This window comes from Dermacentor silvarum, chromosome 3, assembly GCF_013339745.2.
Source record: "Dermacentor silvarum isolate Dsil-2018 chromosome 3, BIME_Dsil_1.4, whole genome shotgun sequence".
NCBI lineage: Eukaryota > Metazoa > Arthropoda > Arachnida > Ixodida > Ixodidae > Dermacentor > Dermacentor silvarum.
Genome location: NC_051156.1, coordinates 195,288,444 through 195,311,185, shown reverse-complemented (window position 1 = coordinate 195,311,185; position 22,742 = coordinate 195,288,444). Strand labels below are relative to the sequence as shown.

Genomic DNA, 22,742 nt, shown 5'->3' with positions numbered 1-22,742 from the left:
AGACGCTCTCTCGCTTGCTAAGTGAATACAGAGGGCTAGAAATATAGCCACTATTGTGTCTAGTTCTCCATGTCCCTAGTCGGTTTGTACAGTAATAAAAATAACTGTGGCGCACTTTGCAACACTGAGTGAATCGCGAAGAGTTTATGACGCACATGATTAAATCAGAGGTGGCTCTACTTAAACTAATAAATGTAAGTTACTTAAGACAATCTGAATAAAAAGGATTACTGTATTTAAAAAAAGCAAGTGTCAAAAATAAAAGATCTCAATGAGCAAATGTGTGCACATGCGCACACTATTCTATTTACATGGTTGTGACTTTAACGTGCACCCTTCCATACAGCAAAATTTTCAAAGGAAGATTACACTAAGTAGGCACATAGGATAAGACCATTGTTTTGGTCAATCCATATGAACAATTATGACGCACTTTCGGAACATAGGCACGAAATTGGCAAGGCGTTTGCAATGAATGCTGCGAGTTTAAAAGTTAGTCATGTGGTTAGTGAAAAGAGAATGAAAAATATTTCTTGCCTAATAAATGTTAGGAAAGTAAAAGATGTGCAAGAATCTCTCTTAAACAGCGAAATTTTTAATAACAATATTTGCTTAGCTCCGAATCTTGCGATGCTATCAAAGAAGTAATGCCCCAAGCAAGAAAGCATGTTAGACAAGAATAAAACTATTATGCAACCACTGTAGTGTAATAACAATGAATGACGTACTTTAAAGACACTGATAGGCAACTGGGACGCTTGTAATGAAAAATTGAATAGGGGGTTTAACTAAGCAAACTAGCTGTAGCACTGTTAAGAATGTACGTGATGAAAATATAATTTTAGAAAGTTTGCGTCAAGACACACAACTCTTCAAATATAATTTGCTTTTCTTTTTCCAAGCTGCCCTTTACAATCAACAGTGCTCTGCAAGAAATAATACACTGACTAAAGCAAATGGAAAGCTATAAAAAAGCTGCTAATGCAGCGAATGCTTCTGAAGTACGGTTAAAATATAAATGTCATAGGGCACTGATGGAGGAAGTCTAAACATGCACATGATCGATTAGAAGTAATTCAATTTAATGAACAGAATGAAGTTTAAAAGAAAACAAACTGACTGAAATAAAAATGTTTTAAAAGAGAATGACACAGGTGCTCAATGCATACGCACATACTACCATGAGATTTATAATCAAATGGTCTCTTTCTAACACTGTAGGAAGGACAATAATGGGAGGCTTTGCAACTGGAAGCCTGCCCTCCCTATAGCACTGCTTAACCTTCCCAGCGCTGAAGTGATGAGGCGATTTCTTTTTAGCAGTGAGTTAGTACAAGCAGAAAATGCCAGAAAGTGCCTCCTGGGGACATTAACCATCCCACCAATTAGCTTTTATAGGAACGCTAAAGAGAAAAATATTCTGAGCTGTGCTATTAGTAAATTACCCTTCTACAATATAAAAACAAGCCAATCTTACAGTGAGGAGAGACTTGGTAAGCCAAAAAAACAAGCAAACATAAAAGATGGCCAGCGACGCTGCCTTGAAGTTCCCATACTAGCTCACCGCAACATCTTGCACTTTATGACGGCATCTGCTTAGGCCTAATAAATTTTTTCAATGGTAAAGATGGACTATTCTAAAGGAGCCGAAAACTGAACTGAATAAGTTTAGACAACTTTTACTGTACCACAAAAGCCAGAAAAAGAAGAAGATAGCTTGAAATCTATGACATCACACTGGCCTACCAGCAATGAAGTTTCGGTGAGAAATTAAAAAAAAAATCATGGAACTTTGACATCAGTCTTTTCTTCTAATAATCGACCTACCACCGTGAGATTAAAGAAAAATTTTTTGAAACGCTACTTCATTCATCAAAACTAATTTAGGGTTTCTCTTTAGTGTGCCTTTAATTTCTCCTCGAGGCCACACACACTGTGGTGCAAGCAATACAAAGACTGATGAAGAAGATTAACAAGAACAGGTGCACTTCCCCGTCATCGTTTATCTTGCTCGCACCATATATTTTTTTTTCATTCAGTAACATACACAAAGACCAACAACATACTTCATTAATAATTTGAAGACATTAATCTCCAAGAAGAACCAGAAGCACATTGAACATTCCTGGTAGTTCCATCACGAAATGCATTCGTAAAGCTTTTTAAGATGTTACAAGTAATGTTAATGTATATTTTTCCACTTGCACTTTGGGGACAGAAATCTTAAAATTTGCATTGATGTCTAGATATGTTGACAGGTAGCCAGATGAGGCTTCACAACTGACAGGCTTTTGGGTAACTCCATGACTGAGAGAAATCTGCTAAAGTGATTAAGACGTTAACAAGCAAGCTCTGATTAGTCAGATAACTATTAGCACATTAATATTAGTCAAATTGTGATGACTGCAGCCGAGCATACTAATGACATTGGTGAAAAAATCTCTCCAGCATTTTTAATGCACTCTTTCGGGATTTTTTTTTTCACCTCCATTGATATATACAGTATGATGCAATGAGTAAGTTGGTTACGTGTCGACAAATATACTTCCAACATTTCTTCGATAACTGCAGCTTCAAAAAGAACAAACAAACCAAACACAAAGCATGGTATTCACCGCCTAGCAATTCTAGTTACGCCCCCCCCCCTGTGTTTTTTTACCATCATTTCAGAAATGAAAAGCAGTGAACTACTACTAGCAAACAATACTCGATTCTAAGCAAACCATGAAGAATTTTATAGTATTGCAACAATATAACTTGATCATGGAGACGAAATAAGGTACACAAAGACATGAATACTCCTTTTAACAACTATGTATGTTCCAACTAGCTTGTATTCAGCCCCTGTTTAAGCACACTGCCTGTATTGCAAGTCTCCTAGATTTTGAGAAAAATGAGGGCTTAATTACGAGTTACTATGTTAGTTCTCCTTGATTGTACAAAATTAAAAGTTACAAATGCTTTTCAAAAGCAATCAATACTTTTTCTTAAGTTCTCTGCAAAGTTTACATACATACAAATACAGTGTAGACCGCTTATAACGTAAGTCGCCGGAGTCGCGAATATCCGCACTATAAGCGGTATCGCACTATAACCAAAGCAACAATTTTCAAGGCCCGCACACATGCAAAACATGTGCACCCAGCCGCCACACGTATGCGACAGTCGAGGAATGCGGCTAGAACGTTTGCATTCAATGTACAGTCGAATCTCGTTAATTCGAACCAAATTACGCGGCAGCGCCTCCGACCGACATTGCTCCAGCACCGCCATAGAGTAAAAGCTTAGGAGAGACCCCTCAATGTCGCCGCGAAAAAAACAAAAAAACAAAAAAAAACAAACGCGGCGGAAATTTCACCCTCTCTCAAATGGCAAGGTTGCCGATTCTGCGTTGTGCCGGAACATGCGTGTACGTGCCGACGTCTCAGCCACGCTACCGTAGCCACGCATAGAAAATGGCAGCGAACCCTTCTTTCTCCTTTATGCTTCCTCTACTTTCTAGTCACGTGTTGACCTTGCACGCTGCGGCTACGGCGCAGAGGGAAGCAGCGGCGCTGTCCCAGGCCGACCAACGAAACTGCCCACGCCGGCAAACACCCGCTTCCCGATAACGGTAGAAAACGAAACTTCGGGGAGCTGGCGCCGGGCCGGCTGGAGCTGCAGCGCCTGCACGGCGGCGGGTGCGCACGGTGACATTCGAAAGTGAGGGAGCTACAAGGGAGGGCAAGGGGTGCCGCCGAAGCGGCGGAGTTGCCGAGGCGAAATCCGCTTCCCTGCTGCCCTCCTCCCTCACATTCCACGGCCTCCACTTGCGCCCTACGCCGTGCCGTGCTGGCGCCGCCCGCTCCCTCAAGTTTTGTTTACTGCCGTTATCGTGAAACGAGTGTTGGCCGGCGTTGGCAGTTTTGTGGCCCTCGCTCGCTATGCGCGCCGTGATATTTCACGACTCGCACTCAAGATTCTGGTTTCAGCCTCACTGGCTGTTCGTTCGTACCACGTGCCCTTCTCCTCTCCACTTCGCCTCTCTTTCTTCCTCGAGCACTCTTTGGGGCGCCCGTTTAAGGGGAGCATTCGCCCGTCTCCGCTGACTTCCGTACCCCCAGGCAGCCGCACTGAAACCGGTATTTCGTTTCCCACTACTGCACTATAAACGATATGTGTATACATGGAGTGCTATGGGAAAATTAACGGGAGTCTGAAAAGACCGCACTAAATCCGGTCCTGCACTATAAGCGGTTACGTTATAAGTGGTCTATAGTGTATAAACTATCGACACAGATTACCACTTTCAATCAAGGTTCTTTTGAGTAATTCTTATACAGGTACGTCAGTCATATGTTTTGGAATAAACGCAAGAAGAAACGTGCTAACAGGGAAAACATATGATCTGAAGTCACAAAAAAATCTGGCAGACTTAAAAGGACACTAAAGGCAAATACTAAGTCGATGTGCACTATTTAAATACCATTCCAGAAACCTCGCAATGCTTGTTTCATGCCAAGAAAAGGCTTAGTTTACGAGAAAATTGCATCTGAAGGGTCCGAATACCTTTCGCAATTAAAGTCTCCCGCTACCGAACTGGGGAAGTGGTAACATTGCATACGCCATCATCATGCTGCTGTCGGTGAGTAAAACGGCGGCCGACAAGCGGTGGTACGTTTTTTTTGCACTAGAGAAACCATGGAGAAACCGCCATGGTTTCTCCATGGAGAAGGCTGGCCGTGGAGAAACCGAGCCAAGACAGAGTGGTGGTCGCCACTGCAGCTTATTTTGGTCAAGTGGCGTGGACCATTCGGGCATGCTGCGACACCGCATGGAAGTGGAATTCTCTGCTACTTGCAGTTTGTGCGAGTTTCATGAGCCAGCAAAAGCAACGCATCACTACGCGAGAATGGAACTGCTGAAATGCGAAAGCACGGGCGGCACTGAGTCAAGCGAAAACGAAACCTTTCGACCACCCACGTCATTGCCAAGGGTAATGTCAATGAGTTCTTTTTTCTAAATATGAAATAGAACTGGACAAGTAGCACTTTCTTTCGTCTTATAATGCAATACAATTGTAAATCACATGTGCCAGGACATCAGCGTGCGAGCTAAATATATATATTATCATGTGATGCCGCAACCACAGGGCGCGTATCAGATTTATTTAATATGTCATTGGAAAATGAAATTGTGTTTTTATAATGAGTGGTTGAGAACTAGTGACAGAATTTAAATGAAGAGTGCCTTCGGCATCGGGCAAGTACTTGAATGTCCAGAGGAGTCTAATCGTGTCCTGCATTTACCTCAATTACTTGATTACGAAGGCACTGTTCACGATTCTCGAGCACTAATCTATCACTTTAGCTTGACTTAATATTTGCCTTTAGTGTCCTTTAACTGTAGTTGACATTTAAGTAATGCAAAGTGTTGTACGAATCGTGAAATAGCTGTGAACGCGACATGTGACGACTTGCAAAGAGATCTGTTTGCACCGAAAAAGAAAACTGTGCATGTATAACCATTTTCATGTGACATGGGCAAGCGAGTAGTGCAGGGAAGCTGCCATGGCTCTCTTAATAGCTCGTGCCTCACACCTTTTCTTGTTCACATCGGATCTAGTAGCACGAAAATGTATCATACCATCGCTGTTTGGCAATGTATTGAACGTTAGTGTGAAAAGATTGTGTTTTCAGAGAATGCATTAACTGGTAAAAAAGAGAAACGTAACTTATCGGGTTTTTTTTCATGTTCTCAATCACAAAAGTTGGCGCTGGGAAAGTGTACGAAACGGCATCGTATCAACAAGGTTCCACTGTATTTTTCATAGTGAGGACTGAATTGAAGTGTCTGCATTGATAAAATTCTGTGTGAAGCTTGCCGCTTAGCAACGGTAGAATTTATAAAGTAATGCCCATATCTGCAGCATAAATACTATAACTAGACAAAGCAACAACAGCACTCAAAAGGAGATTTCAGATACCTACGTGCGACGATGGGCGATTACAATCGAACCCACTTATAAACATATTTAAGTACCAAGAAAATCCCATTGTCATAACTGGGTGGCACGAAAAAAGTAAAAGGGACAAGCGTTCAAACATTTTAATTGGATAGGAAGAAGTACAGAACCTGCCTTACAGCACTAGTACTGGTTTAACGTTACTCGGACGTAACAATGGCAGTTGTTTTGCACAGTGAACATTTGTGTGTGTGCTATGTCAAAATAAACTGCTTATTACAATGTTCCCATGCCGCATTATTGGCTGTAACAATTAAATCTGGCTACTGGGTGTCTAGGCCGAAAAGAAAAGGAACGTGAAGTCCAGAAAAAGAACGAAAAGAAAACCCCAGCTGCTCATTCACATCTGGCTTTGTGCCCCGCACAGCACGCCTTCGTACTTTTGTCTCCCCTTCCACCCTCTCACACGTCGTCGGCGAGAGGGTGGAAGGGAGACAAAATTGGGACAACGAAGGCGTGCTGTGCAGGGCACAAAGGTGAATGTGAAAGAGCGGCTGGCATTTCTTTCTCTTTCTTTTACACTTATTTTATCGTTATAACTAGGGGTGTGCAAATATTCAAAACTTTGAATAACGGATTGAATAGTCACTATTTGTAAATGCAATATTTTTCGAGTACTTTTCGAATATTTCAAAACGTCAAGCGCACCCAAATAAACTTAAAATTAGACCAAAAGTATGGCAAATTTTCATCCCTGCGGGCATAGTATAGACATAATAAACGAGAACTTGCGTAGTGGAGCAGGCCATGTCACTTAAGCAGCCATACTTTACAGGCTGTACAGTGATCATTCGCACTCTCTGAAGAGCCCTGTGCATGCGAAAAAGCTACTTGTTTGTTTCTGATGCTCCATTTGTGTTTTGAATAAACAACGCTCCATAATGTACTATGTAATGACAGAAACTTGCTAATCTTAGTATCATTAAGTGGTGAACATCGTTTTATATTAATTGTGATAACGGCTATTCATTATTCGAAAACAATTGGGAAAATATTCAATATTTGATTTGATTCGATTCACTTCTGGCACTATTCGATTCATATTCAATAGTTGTGCGAAATGTATAATATCGAGGAGGCCAGTTCCCCTTCCTCCATCCCGCTGCTGATAGCGTTGACTTGTTCAATTGTTTAACTCTGCTTCCAGCGTGCTCCGATCAGGAATGGCTGTCGGTGTTCAAGAATGGCAGTGCTATAACTGCAAAGTGGGGCCACGGGCGGCAAGTGACATGTGAGCTCTGCCGAGGCATCGCTTTGGTGGCCCCAAAAGGGGCCTTTTAAAATGTGCAAGACGGTTGCCGCAGCAGCCTCTCAGCTTGAGAAATCCTGAAGAAACACTGGGGTGAGGTCGCCACAAGCATCTCGCCCCGTGCTTCTCATTGGCTTGCATGAGGAAACCCCATATCCGCCAGCCTTGCTTGCTTTACGTGAAGCTTGCTGACATCCTTCTCCAAGGCATCCAGGTGCTCCAAGTAGTGCAGCGGAAGGTCCCTTGCGAAAACGAAGCTCTGGAGGGACTGAATCATCTGCAGGGCCTCTTGCGAAAACAACGTTGAGGCATCCTGCCCTACCGCATTGTCGCTGTCACTGTTGCCATCACTATACTATGCAAGCACGTTCATGACGATCGCCTCATCGGTTAAAAGTTGTGATGTTTCTAGTATGTCGTCCACATGTATAAACTCTGAGCCCTAAAGCATCCTCGTTGACTGTGGACCAAAGTTCAAGGATCACTTAATCGGTGGGAGCTTTCTAGGCTTCTCATAAGTAACTGCTGCCTCGGAAAAAGCACGCTTTCCTAAAGCAGTTCCAAACCCTACGTAGAAACAGTTACTTCGGACCATGCACCAAAGATAAACTGCATGGCCATCAATACATTGATTTTCAAGTCTCGTTGCTTCCTGCTTGTCCGCGTGGCCATGTCCATCAACAAGACTAATTTGTTCAGGACACAGCGACGATGCGTGATTTAAAATTGGCAATCACGTCGGCGTCCATGGGCTGCACGCTTGCCGTCGTGTTCGGTAGCTGGAAAAAAACTTCCACGCTGGAGAGCTTAGGCATGGAGTGGTGGGCACTACAATTATCTAGGATGAGCGCCACCGCCCTCTTGGATCACTTGATGCGTTGATCGAAAGAGCCACTCAATAAAAAGTTCTCGTGTCATCCATGCCTTGCGGTTGTGACGGTAGCGTACCGGTATCCTGGCAGCACCGCGGAAGGAGCGGGAATTTTTCGAGTTCTTAATGACAAATGCAGGGCACTTGTAACTCTCGTCCATGTTGGCACACAAGAACACAGGCGCAGCTTGCCGTTCTTGCCACCCTTACGTGTGTCTTCTTTGAGCGCATGCGTCTTGGACGGCAACATATGGAAGAACAGTCCCGTTTCATCGCCATTATATACGTCGGTGTCAACATAGCTGTTGAGGATGCAGGGCAGCGTTTCCTCCACCCACTTCTGCTTCGCCTCCACGTCAAACGAAGCTCCCTCACCATGGCGACTTCGTAGACAATTAGCGCTGTACCCAACCGCCATCTGGCTGAAAGTATACATTGTTGATGAGTAGGGCAAACTGCTCCACCTTTATGGCGAGAATTGGCCTTGTGATGGCCAAGTTCATGGCACAGGCACCGAGAAAACACTCGTAGAGGGCCTCTTCCACCTCCACATAGGCACCGTGTCAAACGCATATGCGCCCGGTGTCCACCGAGCAGTTTTATTTGTCGAATTTCTCCGACGAGCGGATGATTGTCGACAATGTCGGTAGCGATAGTCCGTACTTCTTCACTAAGTCACACACTTATTTATGATCTTTGTAGTCCTTCACGATTCTGCACTTCGTTTGCAAATCTATAGCAGTGCGCTTTCTTTTCACCGGCAACGTCGTGCACTGCCGATGATCAGTGGGCGGATCAGCCCTCTTCCATTTCGGTAGCGAGTCAAACGAGGCAGAGAAACCACGTGGCCAGGAACGACTTTCAGGGAGGCCATTATACAATCAGGGAGGTCATTAATGTAAATGAGAAAGAGCAAGGGTCCCAACACAACAGTGAGCCACCGTAAATACCGCTATATACTCGTGTAATGGCCACACCCGTGTAAAAGCTGCACCCAGAACTTTGCACAAAAAATTCCCCCCAAAAATATACCGTATTTACTCGATTGTAACGCAACCTTTTTTCCAGATTTTTGCTACCTGAAGTCGATCCTTGCGTTACAATCGAATACCGAAATTCAAGTTGTCTAAAAAGTGCAATGATGCACCCAATTCTAATCAAGAAGTGAAATGTGCGCGTGAAAGCGTGCGTCCCTCGTGCGCTTTCCCGGAGAGCAAACGCGACGTCTCTATCGCATGAAAGGCCGTGGCCGGGGGAATGGGAGGCAACGTTTAGCTGCGGCACCAAATGCGTATCTCGCGACCGGGCGCAAGGGGAACTGGCGACTCAATCACCCACACGAAAGGAGGAAAGCAGGAAGGCAGCGCGGGAGAGAGGGGGTGCGGCTTCTACTCAGCGTACTTGTATTTGCGCGGCTGCGGGCTGTCGTGCACACCGTTTCTTGAAAGCTATCTCCACACGGCTTTGACCTTTGTATGCGCTGTGCTTTCGCTGCTCAGTTTCCTGTTGAAGCGATAGACTGCACGAACCTCGCTCGCTGCTGTCACCGCGCTTGCTCACGCCAGCGTTTTGACAGTGGTTGTCTGTGGTCATAGAGTGGATCTATTCATGTTTGCTTGTGTGCGCAGACACCAGTGCTTGTTAATTCAGTTAGTAAGCGAATGTGTCCAAGTTATGCAATCCCATAAAACTACTATCCTTACTTCTTATAGCTTTCTACTAATTTGCTATCGCAACTGATGCTTCGCCTTGCGGACGAAACTGCGACTTTTTCATGCATCCGGTGGTCTCGCGTTACTTACTGGTTTTCTTCCATGTTTTTTTGCTGGATGCAACAAAAAGTGACCCCTCACGTTACTTTCGCGGTTTTATTTTTTCTTGATGGAAGCAATGAAAAGTCAACCCTCACGTTACAATCGAGTAAATATGGTATTTAAAAATTAGCCATGTATAAGACGCACCCGTGATTTTTGAGAAGGTTTGCAGCGTTATCTGTTATGTGGTGCAAGAACTCCGAAGCTTTTTTTTTTTTCTTTTTTTAATCAGTTGCAAAACAAGGCAACCATGCCGAGTTTTCGGTGACAGTTTATAGGTGACCATTCAATAAGGTGGCAGCAGATCCGTATTTTCAGTGCTCTGGTTATTAGATGGCAACAAATTGTAGCAACTAATAAACTTTAGAAAATAAGGCAATATTTGCCACTACACAAATAAAAAAGAATGTTTTTGGATCATTGTCATCAATCAGAAATCAAGAGAACAAAGCACTACCACTAAAGCTGGTAGAGAAAAGCTGTGAAACATGCCAAAAAGTAGCAGACAATGCAAGAATTTAAGTTGTCTTTAAAGGGATTGAGACATCAAATTTGTGGCTTGCGCATTCTTTGTTTCAAATGTTTCTTATTGGTCCTGGAGCATGATACACGCTTAAGATTCATATATTCTCGGCAAATAATTTATTATTGCATTATTTATGCAAACGATTTTCGGTTTCGGCTTCTGGGCGCCAAGTCGGACAGTGATGTCACTGTCTAGAAAGCTAGGTCATGTGGGCCCACAAAGCTGTGACGCACACGCACTGCTGCATCGTCTGCTCTCGCACACACGTTCTTTACCAGTGCAGGCAAACAAAACACAGTTGTCATGGCTAGCTGCGGCAGCTCCGATTATGAATCTACGTCTGCGTCTGATTCGGTCCCCTGCACTCTATGCTCGAGGCTCTCTAGGCTTGTCCGATGAAATGGGTCACCGCCCACTGTACGTCACTCTAATGTGGTATGACGTCACTAAAACTTTCGTTACGCTTCCAACACAGTGATGTCGGTGTCAATCGCGCGAGTGATGGGTCTCGATCGTGAGAACTAGCATTAACGCACTCTTTGGAAGCGAATTAAAATATATTTAAGCATTTGCTGTCTAACACTCATGTTGAATGTCCTTGCATACAGAGGAAGCCTACAGCAGGTATTTTATAGCCTCAAAATTTGGTGTCTCAACCCCTTTAATGTATACGACAACGCATTCTATATCTTTTTTAATCGTGTGGGGAGCTCCATGCCAGGTTTGGTTAGGAATGAAGAAAACTCTAAGTCAACTCATGGAATTAATTTTTGAACACCGAATGTTTGGACAGGTTCAATTACAGAATAACCTTGCGGCACTGCCGCTTGCCCGATAAATATAATATACGACGACGACCAAAACTTCAAAGGTGGCACAGCATGCTGTTTTAATTTTTCGGTCAACTCTGCCCGGAAGGTGGCGTTCGCATGTGTAGCATGTATAGAACACCTGATTAACTCAAGCCGGCTAGGTGACTACAGTGCAGTCCACTTATAACGATACCACATATAACAATGTTTCAGTTATAACGATAAGTCGACTTAAGAGTATCAACTTATCCATTAGGGCTACGAGAAAAAAAAAACAACATATAATGATACATTATTCATCGCATATCGGATATAACGATTAAAATTTTGCTGTTGGGCGGCGTTTTTCATGCAGAATAATAGTGAAATTTGCGTTCCTAAGTTGCCGTTAACCGAGACGCGCCGAAAAGTTTGCCTACGCGAGTTCGTATCTGCCGCCATTACCGTGCAGCGCGTCCCACGCGCACAGATTGCGAAAGCCACGGAGAGCATCGCAAGTTGCATAGCACTGCTGAGCACGACGTCGCAGGATAGAATCCCGGCCGCGATGGCTGCATTTCAATGGCGGCGAAATGCAAAAATGCTTGTGTGCTTGCGTTGTAGTGCATGTTAAAGAACCCCAGGTGATCAAAATTAATCCTGAGCTCTCCACTATGCCTCATAATCAAAACTGATTTTGGCACGTAAAATACCAAAAAGAAGAAGCATCGCAAGTTGGCGAAGCGTGCACAAGATGGCACCAGCTGCTTCGCGTCCGCATCGCCAGCGGTCATGCGAGCGTCATAGAAGAGGAAAAAAAAAGTCGATAAGCGAGTGGCGCTTGCACTCCCCCCCCCCCCCCTTCACAATCTCCCTCTCTCTCAGTGAGCGCGAAAATTCGCCGCGGGAGCAGCGGGAGGTGCATTGACAATGCGCAAAGCTGTTCCACTTGAGACGAAGCTGCAAGTTTTGCAAGACTTGAAGAAGTACAAGCTCGAGCAGTCGATGATATTGATGATTATGAAAACCGGGAACGCCCCGATCATGAAGGCTGAACGCAGTGGCCATGCCAACCAACGGAAAAGATGGGCTTTGTACGCCAGGATGAGACCCGCATGACTGAGAGAGAAGAGATTAAACTTTTATTGGTGCCAGCAATCACGAGGGCGGCCGCAGCCTCCCCCCGCCTAGCAGACGGCCGAGATCCCTTGGGTCTCAGCGGCTGCCTGGGTGTCAGCGTCGCATGGGTGAAACTAACAGGGTGGAAGCCGCTGACAAAAACGCACTGCAGGAAAGCCAACTTACACAATGGAACTACCCACGCATCCTGCGCACACAATAGAACAATAGCTGTGCATCTGCACTTGCAATAGAACAACGGCACATGACATACGTATCGTAGAACACTACAGTTTACATTTGCAGTTGTACCGATAAGAACAACGGAAACTGCAACTCCACGCTACCCAGACGAACTGTATTGCATTATGTGCATCACGCAATGCATTCCCGGCCGTCACCACGGGTAGGCCACGGGCGCAGCGCACGGCAGAAGAGGCTGCCGTACGCGAACGATCGCGCCCACAAGGCCGATTCCGTGTATCGGCAATGGCAGAGCCTCTGACCATCTACCACAGCGATCAGAAGGCAGTACTGTGCAAGTGTAGAGTCGTCTGTGAAAGTGTGAGCATGTGCGTGTAATCAGCGACTACATGATCTAAAACAAAGGCTATGCAACTTTACGAAATGTGTCTTCATTCAACTTCAACATTCAAAACATACAATCGTAAACAAACAATCAAATCACATATGCATCGCATCAGGTCGCTCAGCATTTCTTGGGTTCGTTGTGTGGTCGTTGGCTTTGGACTTTGACTCAGTTTTCATGAAAGAAAGCTTCGCGTTCGACCAACTTTCTTTAAGAAAGGGGCTTTGATTTTTCTGGGCACTTGTTGATCTGCACCCTCACCTTACCAATGTGACTGCCTTATAATCAAATAAATATGACACATGCCCAAGCATGCCATAGGCTGTGAACACTCACCTGTTTGCTGACCTCGCGCTTGATAACAGAGTTGGCATGGCAAAATGTGATGAAGAGTCCTAGGATTGCTAGCATACCTGCAACACCCAAAATGACATCCAACTTTACTCAGAACCTTGCCGACACAAACAATTGTACATGTGGGTCCGTCAAGATCCTGACAACTGGCGGTTATCAGCTCTGCTCATTACATGAACTCCACTACTTCCCATAACCTAAAATAAATTATTAGCCAACAAATATGCTAAGAGAATCAATACTACTGTATTGCTAACGAGTACTGGCACATATTGTCGAAATTGCAGAACCTGTACAGCAGATTTATCGCAGTCAAGAGAATAACATTCAGCAAGTATGAAGGTTGGAAAACATACAGCATTTTATCTTGATACTAAAACTGGTCTTGTGATGCCATACCTAATGTCACCAACATTAGTGTGACGTTAGGACAAAGAGCAAGATTTGCCAACATTATATCGCGACAAGGCTAGGTATGATAATGTTACTAACTAGGTAATAAACAAGTGTGCAGCGCAAATTTCTTCTGGCTGCGCTTGCAAGAATGGAGCGAGCCAATGTCCCCTGATGTCATGACACATACACCTTCCCAGGGTGCCGAAACATAGCTAGGCTTTTAAAAATGAGCATTATACTAAATTATTTATGGCTGTCTGGCGCTTGCTAATATTTCTTGGGTTTCAAGTAAACATGTACGAACATTCGATGGAATATTACGCTATTTGATCCTCACTTCAGCTTATACTTTAATATTCAGAGTTTGTGACTTATCTGAAACAAATCAACGTAAATTTAAAAAATTTACAATTGATAGTTTGGTTTTAATGAGCAAGTCGCATTATCATAACATGGCTCGTAGCCAAGAGAAGCCAAAGACGAACTTGTTCACACTTGCTGATTGATTTTTCCGACCTGCTCAATTATTCAACATCGCTGTGGAACCATGACCTTCACTACTGCACTAATGTAAACAGTGATCGAAGTTTCGAATGCTGTTCAGCATCTCGCTACATTTCTCAGACAAATACTTTTCGGCAAAAATACTTTGAAATCCTTGATGTCATGCTAACATGTCGGCGCTGGTGTCAGACCTTCATTTATTTCTTTTGATAATCAACCCATTACTGCAGAACTAACAGACAAATCATTATGAAAAAATATATTAACAGTCAAAACTATTTTGGTGCTTCTCTTTAGTCAAAGACAAAGTGACTTACCCACACGATGGTCGAACGCAAGCTTGAGGAGCAGGATCAGCACGAAGGTGACATACTTGTCCACCAGCATGAGAAAGGCTTGAACCTCGGGCGTGGCGGTCACCCCACCATCTGTGCCCGTCCCCGTGTCAGCGTTGTTTGGGCCGGTCTGCTGTGCTCCGGACACTGCTCCACCAACCACTTCGGACAAGCTGCGAGTGTTGGGCAATGGAGGTGTTGGCGTGGCCTCTGGCTCCATGTTGATCACATATGACGAGCCCGCACCTGCATTTACTTGGACTACGGAAAGACAAAAAATTTGTAGTTTTCTTCAGAAACGTCCCTTCACAAATCTCTATTTATATACAAATGTTTACAAATCTCACTATAGCGAAGTCCCATCCAACACAAAAATGCCTTTGTTATACAGTGTAGACCGCTTACAACGTAAGTCACCGGAGTCGCGAATATCTGCACTACAAGCGGTACCGCACTATAACCAAAACAACTATTTTCAAGCCCTGCACGTATGCAGAACATGTAGACCAAGCATGTAGACACGCTTTGTACTATCGCGCGCACATCGCGATTACGTTTTCGCCATTGAGCTGGCAAAAACATAATCGCGATGTAGCCGGTGCTCTTCAAGCTCGACAGCTTTGCACCGAGTCAAAACGAAACAACTGTTTGCCGCAACCACTGCGGAAAGAACCATGACCACTATCGACGCGATTATGAACAGCGACAAATTGGCACGCACCCGACACATGCACCGAGTCTGAACGAATTAACTACCATTCGCTGCAAGAACGGCAGTCGAAACCGCAGTCGCTATCTATGCGATCATTGATGGCGACTACGCAGTTTTTTAGGCACGCGGCCGAAGCGCGTACCATGTAAAAACGAAACTACTGTTCGCCGCAACCGCTGCGGAGAAAACCGCGGCCGCTATCGACGTGATAGTGGATGACGACTACGAAAGTTACGAAAGCATGCGACGGTAAACGCAAGAATACAGGCTTTAAAGACACAAATAGGCTCGAAGCGTTCCGGCTGCTGTCATTCACGTACGATTTCAACTGATGGCTGTGGCGATGCGGACTCCGCCGCTTCGTTTCGGTTGGACACTAGCGCTGTTCTTGCTCTTTTGCATCGCACATCTGCGGCGTTCCTCGTTCACCGAGCTCCGAAAGTAGTCCGAATTAACCCACGTGCGGCCAAATAAGTCCGAATTAACCAATTTTCCGAATTAATGAGGTTTTACTGTAGCTAAAAACCAAATTTGTGGAACACTGCTTAAATTGGCAGCGTCGCTCGCGCTTCACGACACGCATCACGACGGGTGCACAGAAACTGAAGCCGCGTTCAGTGCAAAACGCACCGCTGATAAGCAGCCAAGCAAAAAGTTTCTCCGTCGCCTAGACAACCTACGCGTGCATTTTTTTCCATTCGTTTGCTCAGCGTCTCATGCTCCTCCTCCACATCGCCCTCGTTGATCTCCTCTCCCATCAGTGGGCGCACCTTGTTGAGAAGCATGCTTGCTGCCGCCCTTGTCGGCGAGATTTTCCCGCAGAAGCCGTATTATAAACGGTATTTCGTCTCACGCGGCTGCACTGTAAGCGGTATGCGTATACATGGAGTTCTATGGGAAAATTAAGGGGAGTCTGAAAAGACCGTACTATATCCGGTCCTGCACTATAAGCAGTTACGTTATAAGTGGTCTATACTGTATATAGATCATTTATAATAAATGTACAATAAAACCTCATTAATTCGACCCTCGTTAATTCGGAAAATCGGATAATTTGTACTCGTCCTCTGGTCCTGTCAGGTGCGTGCATTATTCAATGCAACCGAATTCCGTTAATTGGGGCGTATTTGGCCGCACATCGGTTAATTAGGACAACTTCCAGTGCTCGGCGAGCGAGGAGCAACTTCGTTAGTAAAATGAAATTCGACTGTAGCAGCAGAATGCTCAATAAGTTGAATTGAGGGTAAAAAAACTTTTTAAACTTACTATGTTATATGCATGTTCATTGTATCGAGGTTCATTTGTTTATTATTGCGATAGCAATTATATGGACACTCCAAGTGGATTTCTGCCGTCGGCATCACCGTGAGGTTCTGTATGAAGTTCAACGGCGATGAAATCTTTTGTTCACTGACGCTGCCATACAGATCCACTTTCCAATTTGTGCACTCTATGGTGCTCAATGCTGCCCATTTCAGAGTTTGTGCACGAGTAGATGCGTGGGCATTCTTTTCTTTTGTCTCGTCCTTTGGATCTCATTATATATTAAACCAGATGTAGCATGCCAAGGCTATTGCTCGGCTAACCTCTTCACCTGTAATTCAAATTTCTCTCACTAGTTTGCACGTATATTGGCATACTGGTTGCTGTGTGTGGTTTCCTTATCCTACATTCTTGGAATACACACTATGTGTGCATAGTGGGTGGGCTATGTGATTTGAATAACATAAGGCAGCGCGTGTTCGAGAGACTATTGCCATAAGCTAGCATTCTGGCATAACACAGCAGCAACATTGTGAGTGGTTTAGCTCCCGGGGCCCTCATGCAAAATATAAATATTTGTTCACTACTGTACACTGACTGTATGTAGACCAGAAGATATTGGCAAACGGCTGTTCATGAATGGAAAAGAATGACCGTCACAAAAAAAGCTATTACTTCATTCCTTTCAGAAAACAGCTGCAGCAGAAAGTTGCGTACACATAACTACACAGGCTCCCAGCACAAAAGTCTTTTCTAGCCTTGCCAGCTATGTTTGAAATGGAGTAACAACGCTACTGGAACAGACACCTCTTCACAATGCAAGTGCGATATCACATGCCCACCCCCGAGGAAGAAGCCGCTGTAATCTTCTCAATGGCGCAGACGCAAGTGTTACACTCACCTGAGGAAGAGGACGAAGCCAGGCTAGGAGTGCTGGGTGGGCGTGGATTCTCATAGTGCTGCTGTGCCTGTCGCCAGAGCTGCGACGGCTGGACATTCAAGGAGGACTGCTCGATCAAAGGGGTCAGGCCCATGAGAACCTGAAATGTTGGCAAGTTGGAACAAGCTCGTTTACTCTCGGAGGAAAAAAAAAAAGCGGTTTTTGTACAATTTGCCAAGCAGTGTGAACAATAGCTAGGGCATTAATAAGTGCAGTAAGACCTGCATCATCCAGTGCGGTACTACCAGTCACAATAAACGTTCAAGAGAGCGTGTGAGGCATCTGCACTGGAAGACCATTGATTTTTTTTTCTCTTTCTCCTTTGCTCTAAACAGTCCTCCATTACAATGACTCACATTTTAAAAATTGCAGAAACGTTTAACCTATGCTTTTACCACGTGAAATGATGGCTTTTAACAAAGATATTTTAATTTGGCACTAAAGTTGTTCTCCACACTTGGTGTCATCAACATGATAGTGATGTCATTACACAGAACAAAATTTGCTGACAGGACGTTGCAATAAGACTACATAAGCTGATGTTGGTCTTAAAGATAAGTAAGAGCACTGTGAATGTTTCTTTCGGCCGTGCTCATGTTCGAAAGATGCAGCAATCAAAGGTATGGAAGGAGCCAGTGTGTCATGACATGACATTTCCACCTCTTGGGTACTGATATTGAATCTGGTCCATGACAACAAATACTATTGTTGTAAACTATACAACACGCTTTGCCAGTATCTTTTTTCTAGGGCTTATGCGGCATGGTCCTTCATTTAACGCAAGAAATACGACAAGTCGAAAATCACTTCTCCATTAACTTTTTCAATGTGGCCCCCCATTTTTATTTGCCAATTAATCAATGTTTAATTTTCACCCGTAGTGATACGGTAAAAAAGGTAGGAGCGTAAAAATGAGTGAACGTCTAGCGTTGCACCTGAACCTCTCGGACGGTCTTCTAAATATGCACGGGTCCTACTAATGTGGATGCAACATGTGCAGGTGCGCCAAAATTTCTGGCACCCGCCGTGGTTGCTCAGTGGCTATGGTGTTGGGCTGCTGAGCACGAGGTTGCAGGATCAAATTCCGGCTACGGCGGCAGCATTTCGATGGGGGAGAAATGCGAAAACACCCGTGTACTTAGATTTAGGTGCACGTTAAAGAACCACAGGTGGTCCAAATTTCCAGAGTCCCCCACTACAGCGTGCCTCATAATCATATCGTGGTTTTGGCACGTAAAATCTCGTAATTTTTTTTTAATTTCTGGCACCCTTAAAAGTTCGAACATGCCATGTAGGACCTGTAATGAAATGCACGGGTGCAACTACGCTGCCTATAAAGAGCCGCGGCCGTAAAATTACATCACTTTCAGGTTTGAGCTTTGATATTGTTTTGCACATTTCATAATAGCCTGAGAAGATTAAGGATAAAAGGCATGCACTGTGAATGTTATGCTTCATGAAATTTGTTTGCATGCTGCGATTCTCAAAATTATGAGGAACAATTTAGTCAAGACCGTAACACCTGGTAGGAGCAACTTCAGTGACTAAATAGTGTAGCAGTATAACCTGCATATACGGCATCGATAAGCATGTAGCATACATATATCTTAATACATACAGAGCCCCACAGCGATGGTTAAAATTCACTTCGAGTGTCCATATAATTGCTATAGCAATAAAAAAAAAAAAACGAGTATACGTCAACTTGACAAAGCTCTAGTTTTCCAAGCCTCAGCACTGTAGCACACCTCGTGGCCCCTGCTTTATGAGCAAATTTTGCACTCAGCATTTACATTTTTGCCTATTTCCTTTGTGGCAGCATAGTTGGTTGGACAGTCACTTTTCTGAAGTAACAATTCCAGGAGGTACAGGATGAGGTGATTTCTCATTTTAAACATTCCCACTTCACCTGAGGCGTGATGACATGGTTATCATTACCACTACAGAGATAGTATGACCACAGCAGTGTTATGGCATTGTTTGCTTAAGTTTTATGTTTAATCTTGCACAGTTGACAATGTGGAAGCCATCCAAAAATTAATTGAATTTGTGAATATGAACTACTCGATTCGTTATTTGAAAGTTTAGAATATTCACACACGCCTACTATTTGATAATGAGTTGGACAGAATTTGGTGGTGGTTGTATCGTGCCACAGATGTTTCATGTCTGGATGTATAGGCCTGCCCATTTTCAGAAACAGCTGGCTTTCAATCTTTCAAGCACAAAGAGGATCTTGCACCTCACTCGAAGGCAGAAGAGAGGAACAAAACAAACATGCTAAAGCTCAGCATATGTTTGCAATGTGAACACAGGACCATATGGTCAACTACAGATTATGGAATGCAATGTAATAACACAATAAAGTTAACTCCTTTTGTTATTACACAATACATTCAATTCTGTGATCTGCAGATAAAATAATCTGTACATTACATATGCACCTTTAGATGTACGGAGTCACTCAGATCGACATTACATTAGAACACAAGATCTGCTCGCTTACCAAGTGGTGAACTTAGGTGGATTTATTGAAATCTTATACCATAAATGTTTCTAAGAAATCTAAGGGCACAAACCAAACTTTTGCTGCCATTCGTCACCAGCTTTTTCTTTGAAAGGCAACAATTTTATTTCATATCCGTTCAAGAGCTGCTAAACGACTGCATTTCTGCATTCCAGATGTACTTAAAAAACGGAAATCGGAAGTTGAGCCAGACAGGCTATAGCTAAAGCTTTCTTTTAAATGAAAGAAATAAAGAAAAGAGCCACAAAAGAATGTAAAAAGAAAAATCCTGAGAAAAACAGCTGTACAAATCATTACAGGTCATTTGCCTTGGGATAATGGGACTGTGAATCACATGCCGTGCAGCTGCGCATGCATGCACCCATTCAATGAACTGCATAGGAAAATATACTTTTAAGCAGCAACTATCACTGGCCAATGAAAAAGACCAGCAAGCTTAAGCAATTTCATTGGATCGTAACTCATTTACTGCGACAGTGCCAGGCTCTCAGTACAGACACCTGCTATCAGCTCAAGGACACTTCTTTGCGATGCACACAATGTTGTCCTTGCCCACTACAACATCGAGTGCGATAAGCGCACGAATTACTGCAAGATATGACAAGATATGCAAGATATCACTCAGCTTCATAAGACATATACCACTGCAACCAATCCGTTTACTCTCTCTTTATAGCTCCACTGTCATTCATATATTGTCGCCTTCACCACACACACAAGGTTTTCGTTCTGCATCGCAAAAGTGCGACCTTTTCAAATTCATATCATCCAGTAACCTGTCCTGCAATGAATGGAAGAAATTCCTACAGAGTATTGTGAGTATCACGAATCAGTGCCATTTTAACCATGTTCTACTATCTTCTAGTATAACTTATCTTCCTGCAGCTGAACAACTTGTCGAGAACCGAGGGGTCGCAGCGGAGCGCCAGAACAAGAGGACCAGCTTAGCAGGCTTTCAGAACGGACTAGCGCGTGCCGTGCTTGCGCCGCTGGCACGCGCCGCCCAACTTTATTTTTCTCGTCTGTCGCAGCCGACCCCAAGGCGCCGGCCGAGAACGCTGACCTTAGCGTTCGCGCTTAGCAGCGTCGGTGGGCGCTACAAGGCCCCCCGCCTAGACGGAACGGCGAAATGGACTCGTCGACGAGGCAGAGATGGGGCTGTCTTGGTGTCGAGCATATCGACGGGTGCGCCAGCGACATCCACGGGGAGCTCCTTGGAGGCGTTTCGACGTAGGCTGGTTTGAGGCGGTCCAGCGAACGACTTCTTCGCGGCCATTCAATAGAATGGTGGCGGACTTCTGGGTCTTGTGGAGGACACGGTATGGTCCGTCGTAGGAGGGTGTAAGAGGAGCCTTGATAGCGTCTCGTCGGAGGAAGACGTGGGACGAGGACTCAAGGTCCGGGTGGACAAAGATGCTGTGGTCCGATGACCGAGGTGGTACGGGGCGTAGGTGCTGAATGCAGTCCTGTAGGCGTTGGAGGTACTGTAGCAGCTGGGGCGAGGGGGCCGAAGAAACGAACAAGTCTCCAGGAAGCCGCAGGGGTGCACCGTAGACGAGTTCGGCCGCTGAACAGCCAAGGTCGCGACGAAGGACGGCACGTAGGCCGAGAAGCACCATAGGAAGGTGGTCGACCCAGTGCTCTCGATCCAGGCGCGCAGTGAGTGCAGCCTTGAGCTGGCGATGGAGCCGCTCAACCATGCCGTTGGCACAGGGATGATATGCAGTGGTACGGCAGTGCTTAGTGCCAAGCAGGCGGTTGAGTGAAGTGAAAAGTGTGCAGTCAAATTGCCGGCCGCGATCAGTTGTCACGATGCTGGGGCAGCCGAAGCGGGAAACCCATGCTGAAACGAAGGCTTTGGCGACCGTTTCTGCAGTGATGTCCGGAATGGGCACGGCTTCGGGCCAACGGGTGAAGCGGTCGATCATTGTCAGAATGTAGCGACAGCCGTGAGAGTGAGGAAGTGGTCCCACCAAATCAAGATGGACGTGGTCAAACGGCAGCCAGGGGGCAAGAACGACTGTGTGGGAGTCTTCGTGTGGCGGGTCACTTTGGCGGTCTGGCATGCGAGGCATGAGCGGGCCCACTGGCGAACATCGGTGTTGATGCTTGGCCAGACATACCGCTGTGTAACGAGGCGCTGCGTGGCTCGGACGCTGGGATGGCAGATGTCATGAAGTGATTGGAACACCGCACGACGGAAGGCAGTCGGAATGAAGGGGCGAGGTGTAGCCGCTGACATGTCGCACCAGAGGGAGCCAGGCACAAACGGGTGAGGAACGAGTTGTAGACGGAGGGAACGGGGATGGTCACGCAGCGCTTGCAGCTCGGGGTCTTCTATCTGCGCACGAGCTAGACCCTCCCAATCCACAGTCGATGTAGAAGTTCCGAGGGAGGTGATGCGTGAAAGTGCGTCAGCTGCCTCGTTGTCGGTGCCTTTGATGTGCCGGATATCCGTGGTGAACTCCGATATATAGGCCAGTTGACGAACTTCACGTGCGACGTACTTGGAAGAGTTTGTACGGAAGACATACACCAGAGGCTTATGATCAGTTAGAATATAGAATGGCTGGCCCTCCAAGAAGTGCCGAAAGTGCTGGATGGTGGAGTAGATGGCGAGCAGCTCGCGGCCAAAAACGCTGTAGCGAGTCTCGGCAGGTTGGAGCTTCCGAGAGAAGAAACCCAGTGGGCGCCACTCGGAGTTGATTTTCTGCTGGAGAACAGCGCCAATGGCCACACTGGAAGCAT

General features: G+C 45.1%; 1 protein-coding gene across 5 annotated transcripts in view; it reads right to left on the bottom strand.

The window, feature by feature from the left end:
- The window catches only part of LOC119446409 (RING finger and transmembrane domain-containing protein 2-like), a 64,924-nt gene that overhangs the window by 22,359 nt on the left and 19,823 nt on the right, over positions 1–22,742 (bottom strand). For 2 of the 5 annotated variants that reach the window (XM_049664125.1, XM_049664127.1), the window contains exons 4-5: positions 14,535–14,813; positions 13,300–13,376 (exon numbers count right to left, since the gene is read on the bottom strand). The exons of 1 other annotated variant lie outside the window; for it this stretch is intronic. In XM_049664125.1, the coding sequence (XP_049520082.1) occupies positions 13,300–13,376; positions 14,535–14,813 (356 nt within the window). Of the gene's footprint in view, positions 1–13,299; positions 13,377–14,534; positions 14,814–17,428; positions 17,568–22,742 lie in introns of all 5 variants that reach the window. 2 more of the 5 variants (XM_037710835.2, XM_049664126.1) reach the window with 2 other exon arrangements.